General features: G+C 37.9%; 1 protein-coding gene across 2 annotated transcripts in view; it reads left to right on the plus strand.

Moving 5' to 3' along the window:
- Positions 1-18,663, plus strand: part of CRHR1 (corticotropin releasing hormone receptor 1) — an 83,257-nt gene that overhangs the window by 51,926 nt on the left and 12,668 nt on the right. For both annotated transcript variants that reach the window (XM_087713516.1, XM_014069083.2), the window contains 5 exons: positions 7,965-8,050; positions 11,463-11,569; positions 11,708-11,828; positions 14,444-14,597; positions 16,616-16,676. In XM_087713516.1, the coding sequence (XP_087569642.1) occupies positions 7,965-8,050; positions 11,463-11,569; positions 11,708-11,828; positions 14,444-14,597; positions 16,616-16,676 (529 nt within the window). The remainder of the gene's footprint in view (positions 1-7,964; positions 8,051-11,462; positions 11,570-11,707; positions 11,829-14,443; positions 14,598-16,615; positions 16,677-18,663) is intronic.

The following is an 18,663-nucleotide window of genomic DNA, read 5'->3' on the forward strand; positions in this document are numbered from 1 at the left end:
CAAGGATTTAGCTAAAAATCCTTTTTTATGAACTAGATTTAAATTTAGATTTAAAAATCTAGTGCTTATAAAAATCCAGTGCTTTTCAAAGTAAGAATTCAACAACTTCAAACTATATTAAGTATTTGTTATTATAACAAGGTTATAAGGTTATTTGTTGTGGCATAAACTTTCATGGTTTTGAATCCCATGCCATCTTCAATTTCTTGAAGTATTTTTTATGTCACTAATAATGAACAGGGAAAATGTCACTAACAACGAACAGGGGGGGAAATGCCAAACTTCTGGTCCTTTGGTCAATGCTGAACAGATAAATGATAAAGAAGACCTCAATTTTATACCTCAATCTTTTGTAGTCACTTATAAAGACCCCAAATATTTCCAAATAATGAATTACACCCCCCCCAAGGAACAATTCAACCAGAGAATGAAGTTTTGAAACTTTGCAATGTTCTTCCTGAATCTCTGACAGATTTTATCTAATGACATCAAATTAGTTATTACTTTGATACACTATTTCTTAAGAGGATTGCTAATAAAGGATTCATCTAATGACAAGAAGGTTATTTGCCCTGTGCTATTTTACTGGCACAAAAGGCCATCCTTTCCATGTTTATTTGGTTCTTAAATTAAATTACATGCTATGGGAGAATACTTGTAATTTTAGCCTGAATGACCTTTTTAAAAATTCATTCTGGAGAAGTGGTGAAGGAAGAGGGCTTAATTCTTCTTCATCCATTATGTTTCCACTTTAGAGCATTCTCCACAATGCTTCTCCATTTTAGAGCATTTGCTTGCATGAAGAAGATCTGTATTTATGGGGAGAGGGGATCAATTCAATAACTCAGAAAAAGATTACCTCCACCTCCTTCTTTTTTTCAGTGTTAAAAGCCTTCTTCTGAGATGGAGTTAGGTTTGGTTGTATTTTTATGAAGCAATTGTTATCATATAAGCATTAGCATAGTGTAGGAGCTCCTGTTTGAGCAGGGGATTGGACTAGAAGACCTCCAATGTCCCTTCCAGATCTATTCTGATTCTGCTTCAGCATATACCCCAGAATTTCCAGATTGGGTTTAACTACCCTTCTACTCTATTAAATACCCATACAATCCCAGTGCCTCCATAAAAAGCTAAATCTGCAAAGAATGAAGATTACCATATAATCCAACATATCTGCAGGTCAACAAGTTCAAAAAGGCTTACATAACAGAGTGATTTGAACATAGTGATTCTACTATCAGTACCTTCCCTGCATGTGGATTACATTGACTTCCTGATTGATCGATTCTCAGCTTGCCAATAAGAATTGCAACCTTTCCAGAGCAGTGAATTCTCAGGAGTGAAGAGCAGAGCTACTCTTATAATGAGACATACTTATTTTCAGTACAGTTTATTGCCTATGACTGTGCTACATGGTACTAAGAAAATCCTGGATCTTTGGACTATGGAAGAAAAGGCAATTTCTAGCTCAGGTTATTCATTCAAAGCAAGTCAGAGAACTGGCAGGTGTCCATTGGCTTTGAAGTAGCTTACATTTCCATCTCTGGATGCCTGAATTCTGAAAAAAGAAAGGAATGCCATGCATTTTCTTTATTTTATAATTCGCCCTACTCAAAAGATTATAGATAGATTAGACTTGATCATTTAAAATTTAAAGTCATTGAATGAAGCACAGTAATCTAAAAGTGTTGTTTTTGTGAGTTGGGCAGTAATAGAGTAGAGCTGGATAGGGATGAATTAGAAGATGCCTGTGTAATATGTTTTTGGTTTAACAAAAAGTTATGAAGATTCCTGGCTCCTTATTATGTTACTGTTCATGTTACTTACTGGGAGGATTTCCTGGAACTGTTGAAAGCCAAAAATAAATTTTGGCTCGCAACATAAAACATAAATAAATGTTTTCTTTTTTTGCTCCCGCATTATCCCAACAGGAATATTATAGTGGAATCCAAATATTTTAAGAACGATCATTAAGGGAAACCCTTGCAGACAGATCATAGGACACTTCTGCAATCATTGTGTTGGATCTGAGGAGAGGTCACATTTGTTACAGTCATTGTTGTGGTGATAGCAATAGCAATAGCACTTAGACTTATATACTGCCCTATAGGGCTTTACAGCCCTCTCTAATCAGTTTACAGAGTCAGCATATTGCCGTCAACAATCTGGATCCTCATTTTAACCGACCTTGGAAGGATGGAAGGCCAAGTCAACCTTGTATGATGACTCCCCGATTTAATAAAATTGAAACAGGGTCAATGAGAAACAAGAAGAATGGGCTAGCCAGTTCAGATGTATATGAAGGATTCTAGTATTTTAAGGGGAAAAGACTAATATTTGTATTTGTCAATTTGTCAAACATGTACATCGACCACTCTATTGCTGAAGTCGTATTTTCTGCAATCGAGTTTGGAGCGATTTATCTTGAGTTTGTATCGATTGTTTGCCTGTGTATTATTGAGGTTAAAGCTGAAGAATATAGAATATTTGAATAAACATATACAAAGAAGATTCTCCCTTTAAAATGAAACTAAGAAAAAGAAAAAAAAGTCCACTAAAGAACAAATATATTTGGCAACGCTGAAATCAGTTGGAAAATAAGGGATAATGATAGTGGAATACTCTCCTTTAGCCTGATAATTCTAAAGGCAAACCTAGCTTGAATCAAGCATCAATCCCTGCAAACTGAAACATGGAGGGCCTTTTTCCTCTTTGCATCTCGTTTTGAGGATTAATCAAAATATGTTCTGATATTTACCTAAAATAGAATATTTAAATGTACATTTTTAAAAAAAACTATATTATGTATTCTGGATAGATTTCCAAGCCCCTCACTTACGTTGAGAGTCTGTTTAAAGTACAGCATAGCGTTCTACATAAATGTAAACAAACAGAATAGAAATCCAATCAAACTTTGCTGCTCAGTTTAGGAAGATCAAAGATTAGGAGGATCTGCTCATATTCCCTATTTAGGCAGAAACTTGAAAGTAGAGAAACTATCCCATGCCTTTTGCTGGAGAAAAGAGAAAAGAGTCACTACAAACAGGTGCACATGTCCTTCTGTTGACACTGAAAAACAGCCTTTAGACCAGTGGTTTCCAACATATTTTTGGCCATGCCCCACCTAAGCATCTCTAAAATCCTGATCCCCCCCCCCCCCGCGATTCTTACTTCATTCAAAAAGTGACCTCTATTCACATAGAGGAAGCCTAAAAAGACATTCTTGGATTAAACAAGGTTCAAATTGCCTCCATTAAAAATCAAATTGCTCCCCTGTGAGGCATGGGACGTGGGCCCCAAGTTGGAAACCACTGCTTTAGACTCATGTTTTGTTTTTTGACTGGGTAGGTATGGATTTCCAGCAAATAATATGATCTCCTTCTTTCCAGTGGATGTTTGGGGAGAATTTAGCTAGGAGCACTGGTCATTTCCCATGTGATCATTGGGGGCTCAATTTGATGAGAATGAGGAGAAGTATATTTACTATTGTGCTTTCTCTTTGAGCCGTAGCTGTGTCTACTGTATATTGGTGGCATTCAGCCAGTCCTATAAAGTAGACCAGATTAAGAAATCAGTTCCATGTAGGTAAGAACTACTTTTATTGTAATAACTATAGCAGGTGTATAGTAATCTTGCCAATCTTGAGCATTTTCCTCTCCCTTTATCTCTGCGTGAATGAGGGAGAGGCGAATCTGAAATGTATTCTTATGTTACTTTTTTGAGTCAGCTCAGGTTCCTCTTATTTGACTGTTGCCTTGGTATTCTTTGTATTCTTCTCAACCTTCAAGGCCATTCCCAATGTCCTCTACCTAGAGCTCTCCAGACACATGTATAAACACATCCACGTATATACTTCAGCCCTCCTGCTCAACACTCACCCTCCCTCCCTCTCTCCCTGCCTCTTACATTTGACTTCCACATCCACTTTTGCATAACATGCCTTTTTTTGCCACTTTTCAACAGTCTTTTCTGAAATGGTTGTAGCTTATACCCACTTAACTTTCTGACTGACAGCTTCGGATTGAAATGTGGGGGAGTAGCATCTATTCTTATTATGAAGCTATACTGTGGGTGGAAATCAAGTGTTTGTTTTCTCCCTTCAAGGAAGGACAGTAGCAGCGGCAGCACTTCTGTCCACTCACACCCCCCCCCCAAAAAAGCAGCTCAATATATAGAGGCTTTAGCATTTCAGGACACTCACATCTCTGCCATTATTGTTTTTGGTGTGCTTGAGAAAGTGCAGTAAGCCAAGAATTTATTCTGAAGAAGAGATTTCTAATGCTAAAAGAAAAATGTGGAGGGGTGAAAAAAGTAATTTGTTATAACATGGAAGTGTTTGGATATTTCTTTCTTCTGAGATAGGCTTCTGATTTTCAAACAAGGTGACTGCCATGGCTTGTTTCTGGTGGTCTCCCTTTGAAGTATTAACCTGATCTGATCCTGCTGAGAAGTTTTCAAGATCAGTCAAGGTCGGGTAGATGCTACCTTCTAAAAAGAAGACACCATATTATTTCCACTCCCTTTCAGCTTAACCTATGAGGGGTCCTTGGTCTCTCTGAACTTGTTTTCTTGCTCATTACTCAAATTAGGTAACATCATCAGTGTAAGAAGTGTTGTTTGCTCTCAGTTTATACTCTAGTGCACCCTTTTGTGAAACTAGATTTCATTGAGGGCCGCATCAGGGTTGTGTTTGACCTTAGGGGACTGGGTTGGGCATGGCCAAATGGGTGTGGCCATCTCAACTTCACTCATTGGACACCATAGGGGACACCTATGGAGGCCTGAGTGCTCTGCTAGTGAAAATGGAGCTTGGGAGGAATGTACACAGTCTTCCTGTGTTCCATTTTTGCTGGCAGAGACACCGCAGGCCAGTCCTTTGCTGTTTCCAGGGCAGCTGTTTCAGCTAGATCTAAGCACCCCCATGGGCTGGATCCAGCTCCCGGGCCTTGAGTTTGCTCTAGTGGTTTGCCCTGTCAGAGTTGGTGGAGATGGTCTTAGAGATTCTTTGGTTGGATGGTTTGCTATTGACTTCATTAGCAGTTTCTTGATTGGGGTATTGTTTATTTGATTGTTGATCTGATGTTAACCTTTGAGTTAATCTGTGCTGATCTGGGTGCTGATTGCTGGTGGAGAGGTGCTTGGATCTTTTTGTGAGAGTGGCAGCCTTCTAGGAATTCCCTGGCATTTTTGGACATCTTGGTCTAGGATGGTCACACTTTCAAATTGAAATTATAGTGACTTCTGTCCATATATTGTGAAATTAAAGAATTTTCATCATGTCTTCTGATTGTTAGCTGGTGTTCATGGATGCGTACCTCCAGTCTTCTGCCTATTATCCTACATAGTGGTTGTTGCAATCCTTACATTGTATGTTGTAGATGACACCTGTTTTTTCTTCTGTGGTTATTTTGGTCTGGTTAGGATGTTTTAAAAGGCTTTAGTTGGGTTGTGTGCTATGTTGATTACATTTGGTTGTAGTAGTCTGTTGGTGGTTTCTGAGATATTCTTGATGTATATCTGTGTAATTCTTTTTGGAGTTTGTGTTGGTTGTGCTGCATTGAGTTGAGTGGTCTGAGACTTTTTGATAAAGTTGTGTGGATATTCTTTTTGTTTTGTTGGAATACAGTGTGTTGTACAGATGCTCTGTTTCCTTTTTGTGCTGTTACAGGTTGCTGCAGTGTGTTTGGGCTTGTCTAAATAAAGTCCTTACATAGCTTCTCTTGTGGGAGGTTGGGTTTTTGGTTTAGTAGTGGAGCACCTGGTTAGTATGGATAGGTTTTTTGTAGAGTCATGTTTCTAATTTGTCATTGTGATCTCACTGATCAGAATGTCCAGGAAGGGAAGTTATTGTTTTCTTCTTCTCTGGTAAATGGAATTCCTTTTAAAATGTTACTGATGATTCTGTGAGTATTCTCTTAATTGGTTCTTTTTTATTATTATAGTGAAGGTGTCATTTACATATCTGATCTGAAGTGCTTTTCTCTGCACTCTTTCTAGAGTCTCAACATCTTTTTTATATCATGACAACCAAAACTGGATGCAATATTCCAAGTGTGGTCTTATAAAGTGGTCTTATAAAACTTCACATGACCTTGATTCTAACCCTCTGTTAATGCAGCCCAGAAACATATGCCTTCATGTTTCTGGCAACTGCAGCACTCATATTTAAGTAATTGTCCACTAGGACTCCAAAATCCATCCCAAAGTTACTACTGTTCAGCCAGATAACATCTATTCTATTCTTGTGCACTTGTTTTTTTTTTCTTGACTAGATTTAAAACCTTACTTTTGTCTACATTGAATTTCATTTTGTTAGATAGGGCCCAAGTCTGTCTTCTGGAGTATTGGCTCTTCCTGCCAGTTTGATGTCATCTCCAAATCAAATGAATTCCCCTTCTGTCCTCTTACCTAAATTATTGATGAAGATATTAAAGATCATTGGGTCTAAGACAGAGCCTTGGTGTACCCCACTGCATAGTTGCCTCCATGTATTTGCAGTTCCATTAAAAATTACACATTGAATGTGATTGGTCAGCCAGTTATGAAATCACCTGGTAGTCGTGCTGTCTAATTCACAAGGTTTTAGCTTATCAAGTAGTAGGTGGTGATCAGTGGTGGGTTTCAAAAATTGTTCAAACCTACTCTGTGGGTGTGGCCTCCTTTGTGGGAGTGACTTGCTGCCCATGTGACCGGATATGAAGATGCTGACGACACTTGTCAGAACCACCTTAAATTACCTCACACACAGCACTAGCATGCATAAGAATATGATGTAAACTTTTTTTTTTAAGGCATCTTTAGTTTGCGTTAAAACAACTTCAACACACACAATGTTCTGATTGCACCACAAATGCAGTAGTCATCCTTACCTTTCACAGAGGCACTGAGTTTTATAAATATGAGCATGATAGTGTAGAATAATCATATCCAAGGACCAGTGGTGGGTTTCAAAAATTTTTGGAACCTCTTCTGTAGGTGTGGCCTGCTTTCTGTGTCCACTGGTGGAACCTCTTCTAACCGGTTTGGTAGATTTGACAAACCAGTTCTACCGAATAGGTGCGAACTGGTAGGAACCCACCTCTGGTGTGATCAACTTTATCAAATGCCTTACACAGCCTTTCACTGGTGCACGAATTTTGTCAAAGATTGCAATAAGATTATGTATCACAAGAATTTCATACTAAATATAGTCTCTACATCCTCTTCATTTGCTTTGTGGCCTCTTTTATGACACATTTTGTTATTGGACTTTCATGCTAGGGATGAATTATGGGATTTATAAATCAATGCATTTGCAGTGTATTAAATTTAAAAGACTGGTATACACAAGTACCCATCTTTTATCAGATCATTCAAAGATCAGAGGAAATCAAGAATGGATCCAATATTCCTTGCCTCACTCATTCAAAATAATTCATTCTGTTAACTCATTCTGTTAAATCCAGTTTTGTTTGCTTGTGAATTCTTGTCACTTTTGAAAAGAGCAAATATTGATCTTGAGCCATGTTTTTCTGTGACCAAAGTTTGTTAAGAAGGGTCAAGTAACATATTATAATTTATTTTATGTCTTAAATGAGGGATAGCATTCAAACCTCTGGCAGATATCAAATAAGAATTTGCATCTAAAGTAGATGAATAATTCAGCAGTAATCCAAGAACAGACTTTTCCTATAATCTCAAAAATAAAAAAAACTTTCTGTTCATGCATATCACATGTATTAGTAAATAATAAGTTATTAAAACAACAAATAACATATTCTGGTTCTGCAAATTTATAATGTCTCCTGAAGAAACCCATGTATGAACAAAACTTTAAAAAAATATTTTCCCAGTTGATTCAGCTAAGAATGCCAAGGATTATTTTGCTTGCCTAGTCAGCATATCTCATTTTATAAGACATTATTTTCATCATTTGTTTCATGCAGTTTGTACCACTCAATTGCCGCTGTATTTTTATTTTTCAGACAATGTGTACAGAGAATGTTTTGCAAATGGGACCTGGGCAGTCCGTGTGAATTATTCCCAGTGCCAAGAGATCCTCCATGAGGAGGTAAGGACTATTGTATGGTAACCAGATATAGAGCGGTATGTAGATAGTCCTTTACCTACGACCACAATTGAGCCCAGAATTTCTGTTGCTAAGTGAGACAGCTGTTAAGGGAGTCTTGCCCTATTTTACAACTTTTCTTGCCACAGTTGCTAAATGAATCACTGCAATTGCTAATTTAGCAACCTAGTTGTTAAGTGAATCTGGCTTCCTCAATGACTTTGCTTGTCCGAAGGTCACAAAGAACCTGGGACACTGCAACTATCATAAAGCACCTGAATTTTTGATCACATGACCATGAAGATGCCACAATGGTCATTAGTGTGAAAAACAGTCATAAGTCACTTTTTTCAGTGCTGTTGTAACTTCAAATGGTCACTAAACAAACTGTTGTAAGTTGAGGATTATCTATACAAGTGTAAGTGCTATTGCTGTTATATGAAGCAAATGGCCCAGATATATAATATTCTTTTATTAATAAAAATATGGACAGTGGAGTTATGCACGTTTCAAAAGTTATTTGGAAAGATTGCTTTACACCTCATGCCAGCACAGCATCTTGCTGTTTATTGAAACAGCTACATTTGGTGAGCTTGAAAAAAAAAATGCTGCTTTAATGAATCAGATCATTAAGTGAGGTCTTAAAGCCACTTTTCAAGTAAATGCTTTGTTTTTCTATTACATATGGAAGACTGAAAAATACAAGCTATGAACAGTTGAGATTTTTGGGCTTTTTTAAAGGTCCAAAGTACTTCATCTCAATTGTTTTCAGAATATACATAGGTGTTAGCAATGAACAGATTGGAGTAATTCATGGCTCCTTTTTATTTAATTAAACAGAAGAGAAAAACTTTTTTTAAAGGGTAAAACAACAACAAATGTGTATTTGTATGTGTGCTTGATTACATCTCAAATGTAAATGCAGACATAAAATTTTACACTAAAGGTTCAATCAAGGATGCACTTGTTCTGTTTAATTAAACAAAGAAGGTAGCATTAAATATTGTTATAGGGCAAATGGGAGTGCAGTGCAGTGGCTACAATGCTAGTCTGGGTGCCGAGATATATCTTTTCAACTACATCTTTTGGTTCTAAGAATTTGTGTTTTTAAATAAAAATGTAATGGGATTTGCAGAATTCTTTTTACATTGACTGGAAATAATTTGAGATTTTAAACATTGAGTAGAGATCTGGGATTCCCAATGTATGGGCTCACAAACATTTCCATCTCAAACCAGGTTAGGATTAAAGGTAAAGGAAAAGGTAAAGGTTCCCCCGCACATGCATGCTAGTCGTTTCTGGCTCTAGGGGCCAGTGTTCATCTCCGTTTCTAAGCGGAAGAGCCAGCGCTGTCCAAAGACATATCTGTGGTCATGATGCCAGTATGACTAAATACAGAAGGTGCACAGAATGCTGTTACCTTCACACCAAAGTGGTCCCTATTTTTCTACTTGCATTTTTTTTTACATGCTTTCGAACTGCTAAGTTGGCAGAAGCTGGGACAAGTAATGGGCGTTCACTCCATTATGCGGTGCTAGGGATATGAACCGCTGAACTGCCGACCTTCTGATCGACAAGTTCATCGTCTTAGCCACTGAGCCACTGCATCCCTCTGGTTTAGGGTTAGGGTTAGCTTATTTTTTAAAAATAATAACTTTAAAGAATAATAGCAATAGCAATAGCAGTTAGACTTATATACCGCTTCATAGGGCTTTCAGCCCTCTCTAAGTGGTTTACAGAGTCAGCATATTGCCCCAGTCTGGGTCCTCATTTTACCCACCTTGGAAGGATGGAAGGCTGAGTCAACCTTGAGCCGGTGAAATTTGAACCGCTGAACTGCAGATAGCAATCAGCTGAAGTGGCATGCAGTACTGCACCCTAACCACTGCACCATCTCGGCTCATGAATAAGCATTCTGTCTCCAATATTCTCCTTATTTCCAAAAATGCTTCTGAGCACCAAATGCTCCATAATGTTTCCTAAAGCATAATAATGGTAGACAGCTAAAACATAAGTTTGAAAGTGTGCCCACTTATTTAATATAGAAATAACAGTATGGACAGATAGTTGGGACCATCCTAGCAGCAGAATATTTAGGATATGACAGATATGTATCATTAGGGTAACTTAGTACTTTTTAAAAGGTTATGCCTATATTGGCCTGAGAGGCTTTTTAAGAAGAGGTTGGGCAGTGTGAGATTTTTATTTCACTCCTTTCCTGCACTGGAGTTGGCCTTTGGTGGTTTGTCAGTCACTAGAACAAAAGCTAGAGGTGAGTTCAAACATTTACTGGCTTTGCAGGTTTTGCATGAGGGCAGGAGGTGAAGAAAGTATGCAAGGCCTTTTTGTTGTGTGGCCATTATCTGGAAAATCCCAGAAGGCTGTTAGTTAATTAGAATTTAACCAAGGTTCCTGGAAACATGATATATCCACTGTAGCAATTAAATTTAGTTGTCCTTGGGGGTTTGGATAGAAATCACAGGAGAGGAGGACTAAGTAATTAAATTAGCCAACTGCCCTGTTGTGAGACTGGCATCCACTGTGTGAATTAGCAATTAATGTGGAGAAAAATAGCTGGCCCTTTCAAAAAAAAAAAAAGACTTTAGCATCTTAGACAGAAGACTGCTACAAGTAATTCTGTCCCCCAGAATTACACACAGCACACACACCTTCTTTTCCATTTTTGGAGGTCTATTTAGGCCACCTTTTAGAAGGATGGAACATCACCATGCAGCAGTCTGCATTTCTAAATGACTGCTGAGCACTTTCCTCTTCTTGTCTGTGGCTCTTCTTCTGTCACTTCCCAATGCGTCTTTCAGCAAAACATTGTTCTCTTTCATTGGTATGATTGCACATAGTTAATCTTGAACCTTCTACTAATCAATTTCACTAGAGCTTGGGAAACGATCCAGGAAAAACATCCTTCTTTCCACGATGCATAGTTAAGCTATAGAATTAATTGCCATTGAATGAGTTAGCAAGCAGATAATGCTTAGAGGGCAGTTGCTAATGCTGCTCCTAATAAAAGATTGCCTGTAAAATGATTTGTATCATCAGTGGGGTAGCCGAGTCATTACATTGCTGATCTCAGCCCTTGGCAAGCAATCAGTGTTGGGGGTCATCAGAGAAAGCTCAATGAAAATCTGATTCTTTGGCCTTGATTTATCTTTTCTACTCTGTTCCCACTGATACTAAATTCTTTACTACCAGTAGTTATTCTTGGGGGTTCCAGTTTTAGGTCTGGCTCATTTTCTTTGGATCTGAACCAAGGGCTCAACAATTTTGAAGTAAAGATTGATGATCATATACTCATCACCATAGTCTAGACTCACCATATTTTAAAATCATATTCTTGTTTCATTTCCTCCATATCCTCTTGATCTCATAGAGTCCTCTTGTGTCTTTCCTGTTGTAGAAGAGAAGCAAACTGCATTATCACATTGCTGTTGTGATTAATTACCTTGGGCACTGCATTTCTTTGGGGGCATTGCTGGCAGCTTTTGTCCTCTTCATGCGACTTCGGTGAGTATGAACGAAGGTATGGGATCATCAGATGAAAAGATTCTCTTTTGAAACTTGACAGCTGGAATGCATGTATTTTTGGTGTCTTAACAGCGCTGTGCTCACACTGTACACTGAGTGGTTTCTTTTCTCCTGCAGGAGTATACGATGCTTACGAAATATCATCCACTGGAACCTGATCACTGCTTTCATCTTGCGTAATGCCACATGGTTTGTGGTACAACTCACCATGAATCCAGAAGTGCATGAAAGCAATGTGGTAGGTTCAAGCAGAGCTTGGCACAACATTACTTGAGAAACTGAACCTTCAGGTTTTTTGAGGTCTTAATTATTTAGACTGTTGTGAAAATAAAACCTTTAAAATATAATAAAACTATACTGGAAACACTATGGACTTCAAAGATACTACTGATAGTGAAGCTTCTAATTAGCTTGGTGGCAAAGGACAGATTTCTTATGCCAAAACTCTGGTTTGAATCCTTGGGATTAGCTAGAGATGGGGTATTCAGGGAGGGGTAGCATCTCTAGTTTAGGGGAATGTTGTGTCCTTTTTGGACAGCTTTTGGGGAAGCTCATCCACCTTTGGTCCTCACCTGTCGCTCAGCTCTCACCTATGGCTCCTAGTAGCCTGTAGCATGCGCAGTGGCCACTCCCCAGGAAATAACTTTGGCAGGCTGGCCAAATCAGGTTGAGAGTAGCTGTTGAGTCATTGACCTTCAGTGAAGGCGATCTCTGCAAGGGACATGATATGTTAAGAGCACGGCAAGATACAAAAGAATCTGCACACCTGTCCCTCACTTTAATCCAATTCACACGCAAGTCTTGACATTCCAGATGTCAGGGTCCTATTCGAATATGATGGTTGAACATCATCAGTATAACTAACCCAGCAGTTTACTAATATGGCCTATGGTCCACAAGGAGCCCTCAGAATATGTGGAATCAACAGTTATGGTTTCTTTCTTTGTGTTTTGCACGTGGGAAGGGTCTTAATCGGATTAAACTGCTGCCTTAACCTTGCAGGAGCTCAATATAAACATTCTACCCTTTAGGATCCTGATCTCCCCACTGAAAATCTGGTTCTGGCTGTGCCTATGTTTTAAGTCTGGGCCACAATGTTCTTCAGAAAGCCTGGTAGAGACAATACACAAATGGCTTAATCCACTACATGCTGGCTGCCTATTTTTATTTTTAAAGGCACTATTTGATGGATTGCAATGTGACAACATAAATGGTTGAATCAGGCGTCTCTGTATGGGAGTAAAGAGCCTCTGGCTTTTCCAAATTTGATAGATTGCACCCCCCTGTGTACATGATCATTGACCCAACTGAAGATAAAGTCCAATAATAAATGGGGGACTACATTTTCCCTATTCCTGTTCTGTAGGTTTCAGTAAAGAATCTGTGAATCATATATATAAACCTGAAATAACAGTCCAATCTTTTGCTGTGGGTAGCAATGTCTAATAGAGTTCCCCCCCCCCCCAAAAAAGCCAATATGATAGTTGTGGTAGCAATCACACATACAAAGGGGCAGGACTTCAGTTGCACTGCCACAGCAGTCTTGTTGACAATTTTCCTGCATCCCTGCAAACACTGATGTCTGTCAAACTCTGAAAACTGTTTGCACTGCAATAAAAGTAGGAAACATGCTTTTTAAAAATAAATTTCAAAACAAATCATTTTGTGGGAAACTACCAAATTTGTCCTGCAAATGACTGAGAAATATATGAAGATTCTTTCCTATTTTTAGACCCACTTAATTTTTCTGTCTTTTGCCTTCTAAGATAAGCTAACACTTTATTTTGGATGTTAGTGCTGTTTTCCCCAAGCTTAAAACCTCAAATTTGAAATGTGGTCTGTCTTTACTTTTGGCCTGTAATTTTTGATCAGATAGAATAACTCCTTCTTATGTAGCACTGCACTGCTTTTAAATGATTAGCTCATTCATCTGAGGTTGCTGTTTCCTAGATGTGACATTCCACTCAGCAGTTTCTGTGGTTTACAATAATCTTATTACGAAACAAATTTTAGGAAAGTCACACAATTTAAACTGTAAAAAAAGCAACTCCAGCACATTTAAATTCCAGGCATATTACTGAATGTAAGCGGAATGATTGGCACAGGACAAATATCAATCCGTCAAACTTTTATACATAAAAATAGAATAATAAAAACAAAACTAGAATAATGTTGCATTATTAGTGTTTCAATGCTTAGTTTCAGAGTAACAAAAAAGAGGAGAAAGAAATATTTTTTAATTGTAAATAATTGTAAAATAAAGAGATATCAATTCTAACTTAGTATCTCTTTATTAGTCTGATTGGCAAAATACTGTAAGAGATGCTTTCCAAAACTCTTCGTTTAATCAAATGGTTGGTAGTCTGGAGCATTATGAAAGAGCTATAGTTAGAAACAAAGTAGATAGGGCTTTTAGGCCCAACATAAACTTTCTTACTAGTGCATTTTAGATAGGATATCCTACAATGTATATCTATGGTGATGAGAATGTTTGGCACAAGGAGGACATTCAATGAATTTCAAATGTTGGCAGGGTAAAGGAAACTTAATAACAATGATTACGGATAGACTTTGCTTAGATTGTCTTTATTTGTTAACTAAGAGAAAATATGGAGCATATGTTTTTTTTCTGATAACAACAACCCTACTAGGTAGGTTGAGCTGAGATACAACAATGAGCTTGGTTGTTCCATGGACATCCATGGCTACTGGTGACCTTGATCTTTTATCACACCTTAATGATAATAGTTCCTTGATCCTTAATACCACACCTTAATGGTTCTTAATTGGCTGCCTAACCAGAAACTTCTTAGAACTCTCATTAATTAATTCTGCTTGTCCTTCACACTGTAGCCATGGTGCCGTCTTGTCACAGCTGCTTACAACTATTTCCATGTCACTAACTTCTTCTGGATGTTTGGTGAAGGATGCTATCTGCACACTGCTATTGTTCTCACCTATTCGACAGACAAGCTGCGGAAGTGGATGTTCATCTGTCTCGGCTGGTGTGAGTGGCAAGGAGAGGGGTGGGAGAGGGTTGGTGCATCTAATTAAGTTTGTTAGATGATAGGAGGCTTCTTCTGAAATGAATTCCCTCAATATATCCAATTGGCACAGATAGGAAGAGAACTCAACTCATCAAGTGATATCTGGTAGAACAAAGAAATATACAGGGACATCATTATATTATTTTTTAATTTAATCATACCTGAACTAGCATAACAATTGGATAACATGAGGAGGGGAGGATACAAATTCTGGAAGACACCTGTTGGGGAAGATGTTATAATCTTTATTACTCTTAAGTGTATGCAAAGGGATGCCCCATATTTCCTGGCCTGAAGTGAAGAGCAACTCTTCTGAAACAATTTGCTGCTGCCTTTTAATAGCCACCATTTACTATTCAAAATAGTTGCTTCTGTTTGCCTAGAACTTTACATACCCTCTGGAACACCTCATCTTTATTATTATATAAATTCTGGACCCAATTTTGCAACTACAAAAATTCAGAAATAATCTATCATGTTACTTTTACTGCTGATACTGAAAAATAAAAGGAGAGTCTGTGGTTGAATCATTGTAGGATATTGATATTCATATGGTCTTGACCCTATCCCACAGACCCTAGGGTGTTCTAGAATGTTCTAGACTGTAATGGGAGCCTGTGTTTCCTGGGTACTGTTTTATTGTTGTGTTTATTTCCTGTTTTATTGCTGTGGGTTTTTTTTCTGTTTGGATGCTTTTAATATTAATATTTTAATACTAATATTAAATTAGTTAATTTAATTAATTAATATTAATTTAGTTAATTTAAAATATTAATAATATTAATATTTTAATATTAATATTTTAATACTCTTGTAAAGCCACTTAGAGTGGCAAGTTGTTTTTCAAGGTGTTGGTTATTACCTTTAAAGCCCTACATGGCTTAGGGCCAGGATACTTCCGAGACCGCCTGCTGACACATACCTCCCAGCGGCCAGTAAGATCTCACAGATTAGACCTCCTTCAGATGCCACCGGCCAAACAATGTCAGCTGGCGGGCCCTCGGAGGAGAGCCTTCTCTGTGGCTGCTCCGACTCTTTGGAACCAGCTCCCCCCAGAAATCCGGACCATACCCACTCTCATGGCCTTCAGGAAAGCCGTAAAAACTTGGCTGTTCCAGCAGGCCTAGGGCTGTTGACCTCACTGTTGAGGTCCGGCCTCGACTAGAATGAATGTATGAGGGGTGTCTGTTGTTTTTAAATTGTTTTGTCGTTATGTGTTTTTTATATTTCTTGTAAGCTGCCCAGAGTCCTTTGGGATTGGGCAGCATATAAAAACTCCAAATAAATAAATAAATAAATAAATAAGTTGACAGCTTTATGAATTAAAGAAATAAATAAACCAATAAATAAATTATAAGTCCCTATTAAAATGAAGTAAAGCAGCTTTTTAAATGTTCAAGGAATCACTTTTCTGCATTGGTATTAGAAACAAAATATGAGAGTAAACTCAGAATCATAAATTAACCTTGGTGGTCATCAAGAGTCAACTTGATAGCACATAATTAATTTGCACAGATTCAGTGTATTCAGAACCTCTAGAAAACTGTCCCATAACATCTAGATCAGTCCTATCATTCGGGAAAGTCTTGAAGAAGCCCCTCTTCATGCTATGAAAAGGAAACAGGTTTACTGCTCAGATGAGGAAGATACACCACATAACATCTAGATTAGTCCTATCATTCGGGAAAGTCTTGAAGAAGCCCCTCTTCATGCCATGAAAAGGAAACAGGTTTACTGCTCAGATGAGGAAGATACACCATCATAAGTGCTACAACAATTTTACTGGCTTTTGGCACAACACATCTTATGTTGGATTGAGTTTTCATATGCTGCTTCAGCTTTGGGAGCAAAATATCCTGGTTCAGGAAATAGTGAGATTTCTGGTTGGTTGTGTGGATGAAGCTGGATCCCTTCATGTTCAACCTGTTGTTGGATCTTGTGTTGATGGCACCACTAAATCTACTTGTTGCATTCACAGGCATCCCTTTCCCCATCATTGTTGCCTGGGCCATTGGAAAACTCTACTATGACAACGAGAAGTAAGTCAATCCCACATCCACTTTTCTGCTACTATGGTAATGACTTCCAAATCAAGCTTGTGTTACCATACAGTGGGTGGGTGTCCTGCTGGCATCAAAGAATCATGAATCATTTTGCAGTCAAGAGCGGTCTGAAATGATTTCAGAAGGTTAGGTAGGAGGGGAAAGTAGCCCTACTAACAGGCTTCCTCTTATTCATACTGGTTACCTCTTTTCTCCCACTTTCTTGTTGATGCATGAATCTGACCAAAGCAATTTGTCTGTGCAAAATGTAGGTTTTTTCCATTTTTAGATTGCCTGCAAATCAGAAGTTGCCTTGGATTGCAATGTTCAATTAGAGATCTAGTTAATGGGGGCAGAGCCTGTTTATAAATATATTAGATGTATATGCTTCCTTTGCTCCAAGAGATGAAGGTAGCTTACATGGAGATCTCCCATCATTTTGTCCACATAGGAACAACCCTATGAGTTAGGCTGAAATGACAGTAAATGACATACTGCAATTTACCTAGTGAATTTTCATTCATAAGAATGGATTTGAACTTGATTGCCCTGGTTCCTAGTGCAATGTCCTAACGATTATACTGCACCAGCTTCTGTTAAAAGAATTGTAATTGGTTTACAGTTAATCAGTTAAAAATACAATAAAACTTTACAGCATACAATAAAATTTTACAGCATACAAAGTAAAACAACAAACAGAACATTAAAATAATGCAAAGTGAATACAAAAACATTTAAGGAATTCCTTTTTTAAGTTGCGTAGAAAGAGGAATTTTCACAGTATAATTATTATGTTCAGTTGTAGCAGGGAATATAATCTTATCCTGCTCTATTAAAGCTATTTCATAGGTCTTTCTAGTTGCTACATTGAAGAAGCAGAATATGAAGATTATTGATGTTTTCGAACTCTAATGTTGAAGAAGACTTTTGAGAATACCATGGACAGCCCAGAAAACACACAAATGGATTCTCACTCATGATTTAGGCTCAATTTATTATACATTTGGACACATTATGCAAAGATCTATAGTAACTCTCATGGAAAAGTTGAATATGAAAGTGGATGGATTAATTTACAGAGACAAAAGGTGTGTCAATGGAAGACCTGAAGGGACATGTTAGAGACAGATTATCCTGTAGAAAAATTCTTGATGTAGTTGCTCTGAGTTGATATTGATTTGATGGCACATAATAAATCAAGTTGCTACTTCTTACCCCAATCCATATTGCAAATAAAGAATTATGCATCATAATATACAACATATATTAACTCACTAATATTTTCTCCACTTCCTTCAGCTTTCTAATACAGCTGCAACTCTGCCTGCCTTGTTCGTCTGTAATATAAATGTCACTAATATTAGATACAAATAAGTATCAAGTATACTCTAGTACTCTTTAGTACTTTGCCTTTTTAAGATGGCAGTAGAGGAGAAATAGCAACATCTTGCAGGGGTGTCAAATTGGGGGCCCACAGGCTGAATGCGTCACGCACACACATGCACAACCAGCTCCACGTAGGAAAAAACATCACAATACATCTCATAAAGGCAATGGGATACCCCTGATCTAAGGCATAAGTCATGTGGCGGAATAGGAAATCTATTCTTTAGGGCTGCATCTCTTATCACCTTCAACCTGCATTGCTGATGGTAGGGGATTATAGAAGTTGCAGTTCAGATTTTCTATAGATACCAGATTTGATGCCTCTGGGGGTCGCTTGTGTGCTTTAGCTCAAATATGTAGTTCCTTACCTTTCCAAATTCAGCAAAGTAATCTTATAAGTCTTTGTTTACTCTAGTAAAGTAAGATTCTGGTCTCATTAAAACAAATAAGCTTGAGACACTGTATTGTTTTTCCCCGCCAAGGGCAAAAATGATACAGGCAAGGAAGGGTCAATCTTTTCTTCCTTTCGAATATCATGGGGCAAATCTAACTTCTTTTCTCCTTCACTGTTAATTATACACCCCGCTGTTGCTGCTTT

Source organism: Thamnophis sirtalis, unplaced genomic scaffold, assembly GCF_051295495.1.
Source record: "Thamnophis sirtalis isolate CommonGarterSnake01/CBP01778 unplaced genomic scaffold, rThaSir2_p1.2 scaffold_4, whole genome shotgun sequence".
Classification (NCBI taxonomy): domain Eukaryota; kingdom Metazoa; phylum Chordata; class Lepidosauria; order Squamata; family Natricidae; genus Thamnophis; species Thamnophis sirtalis.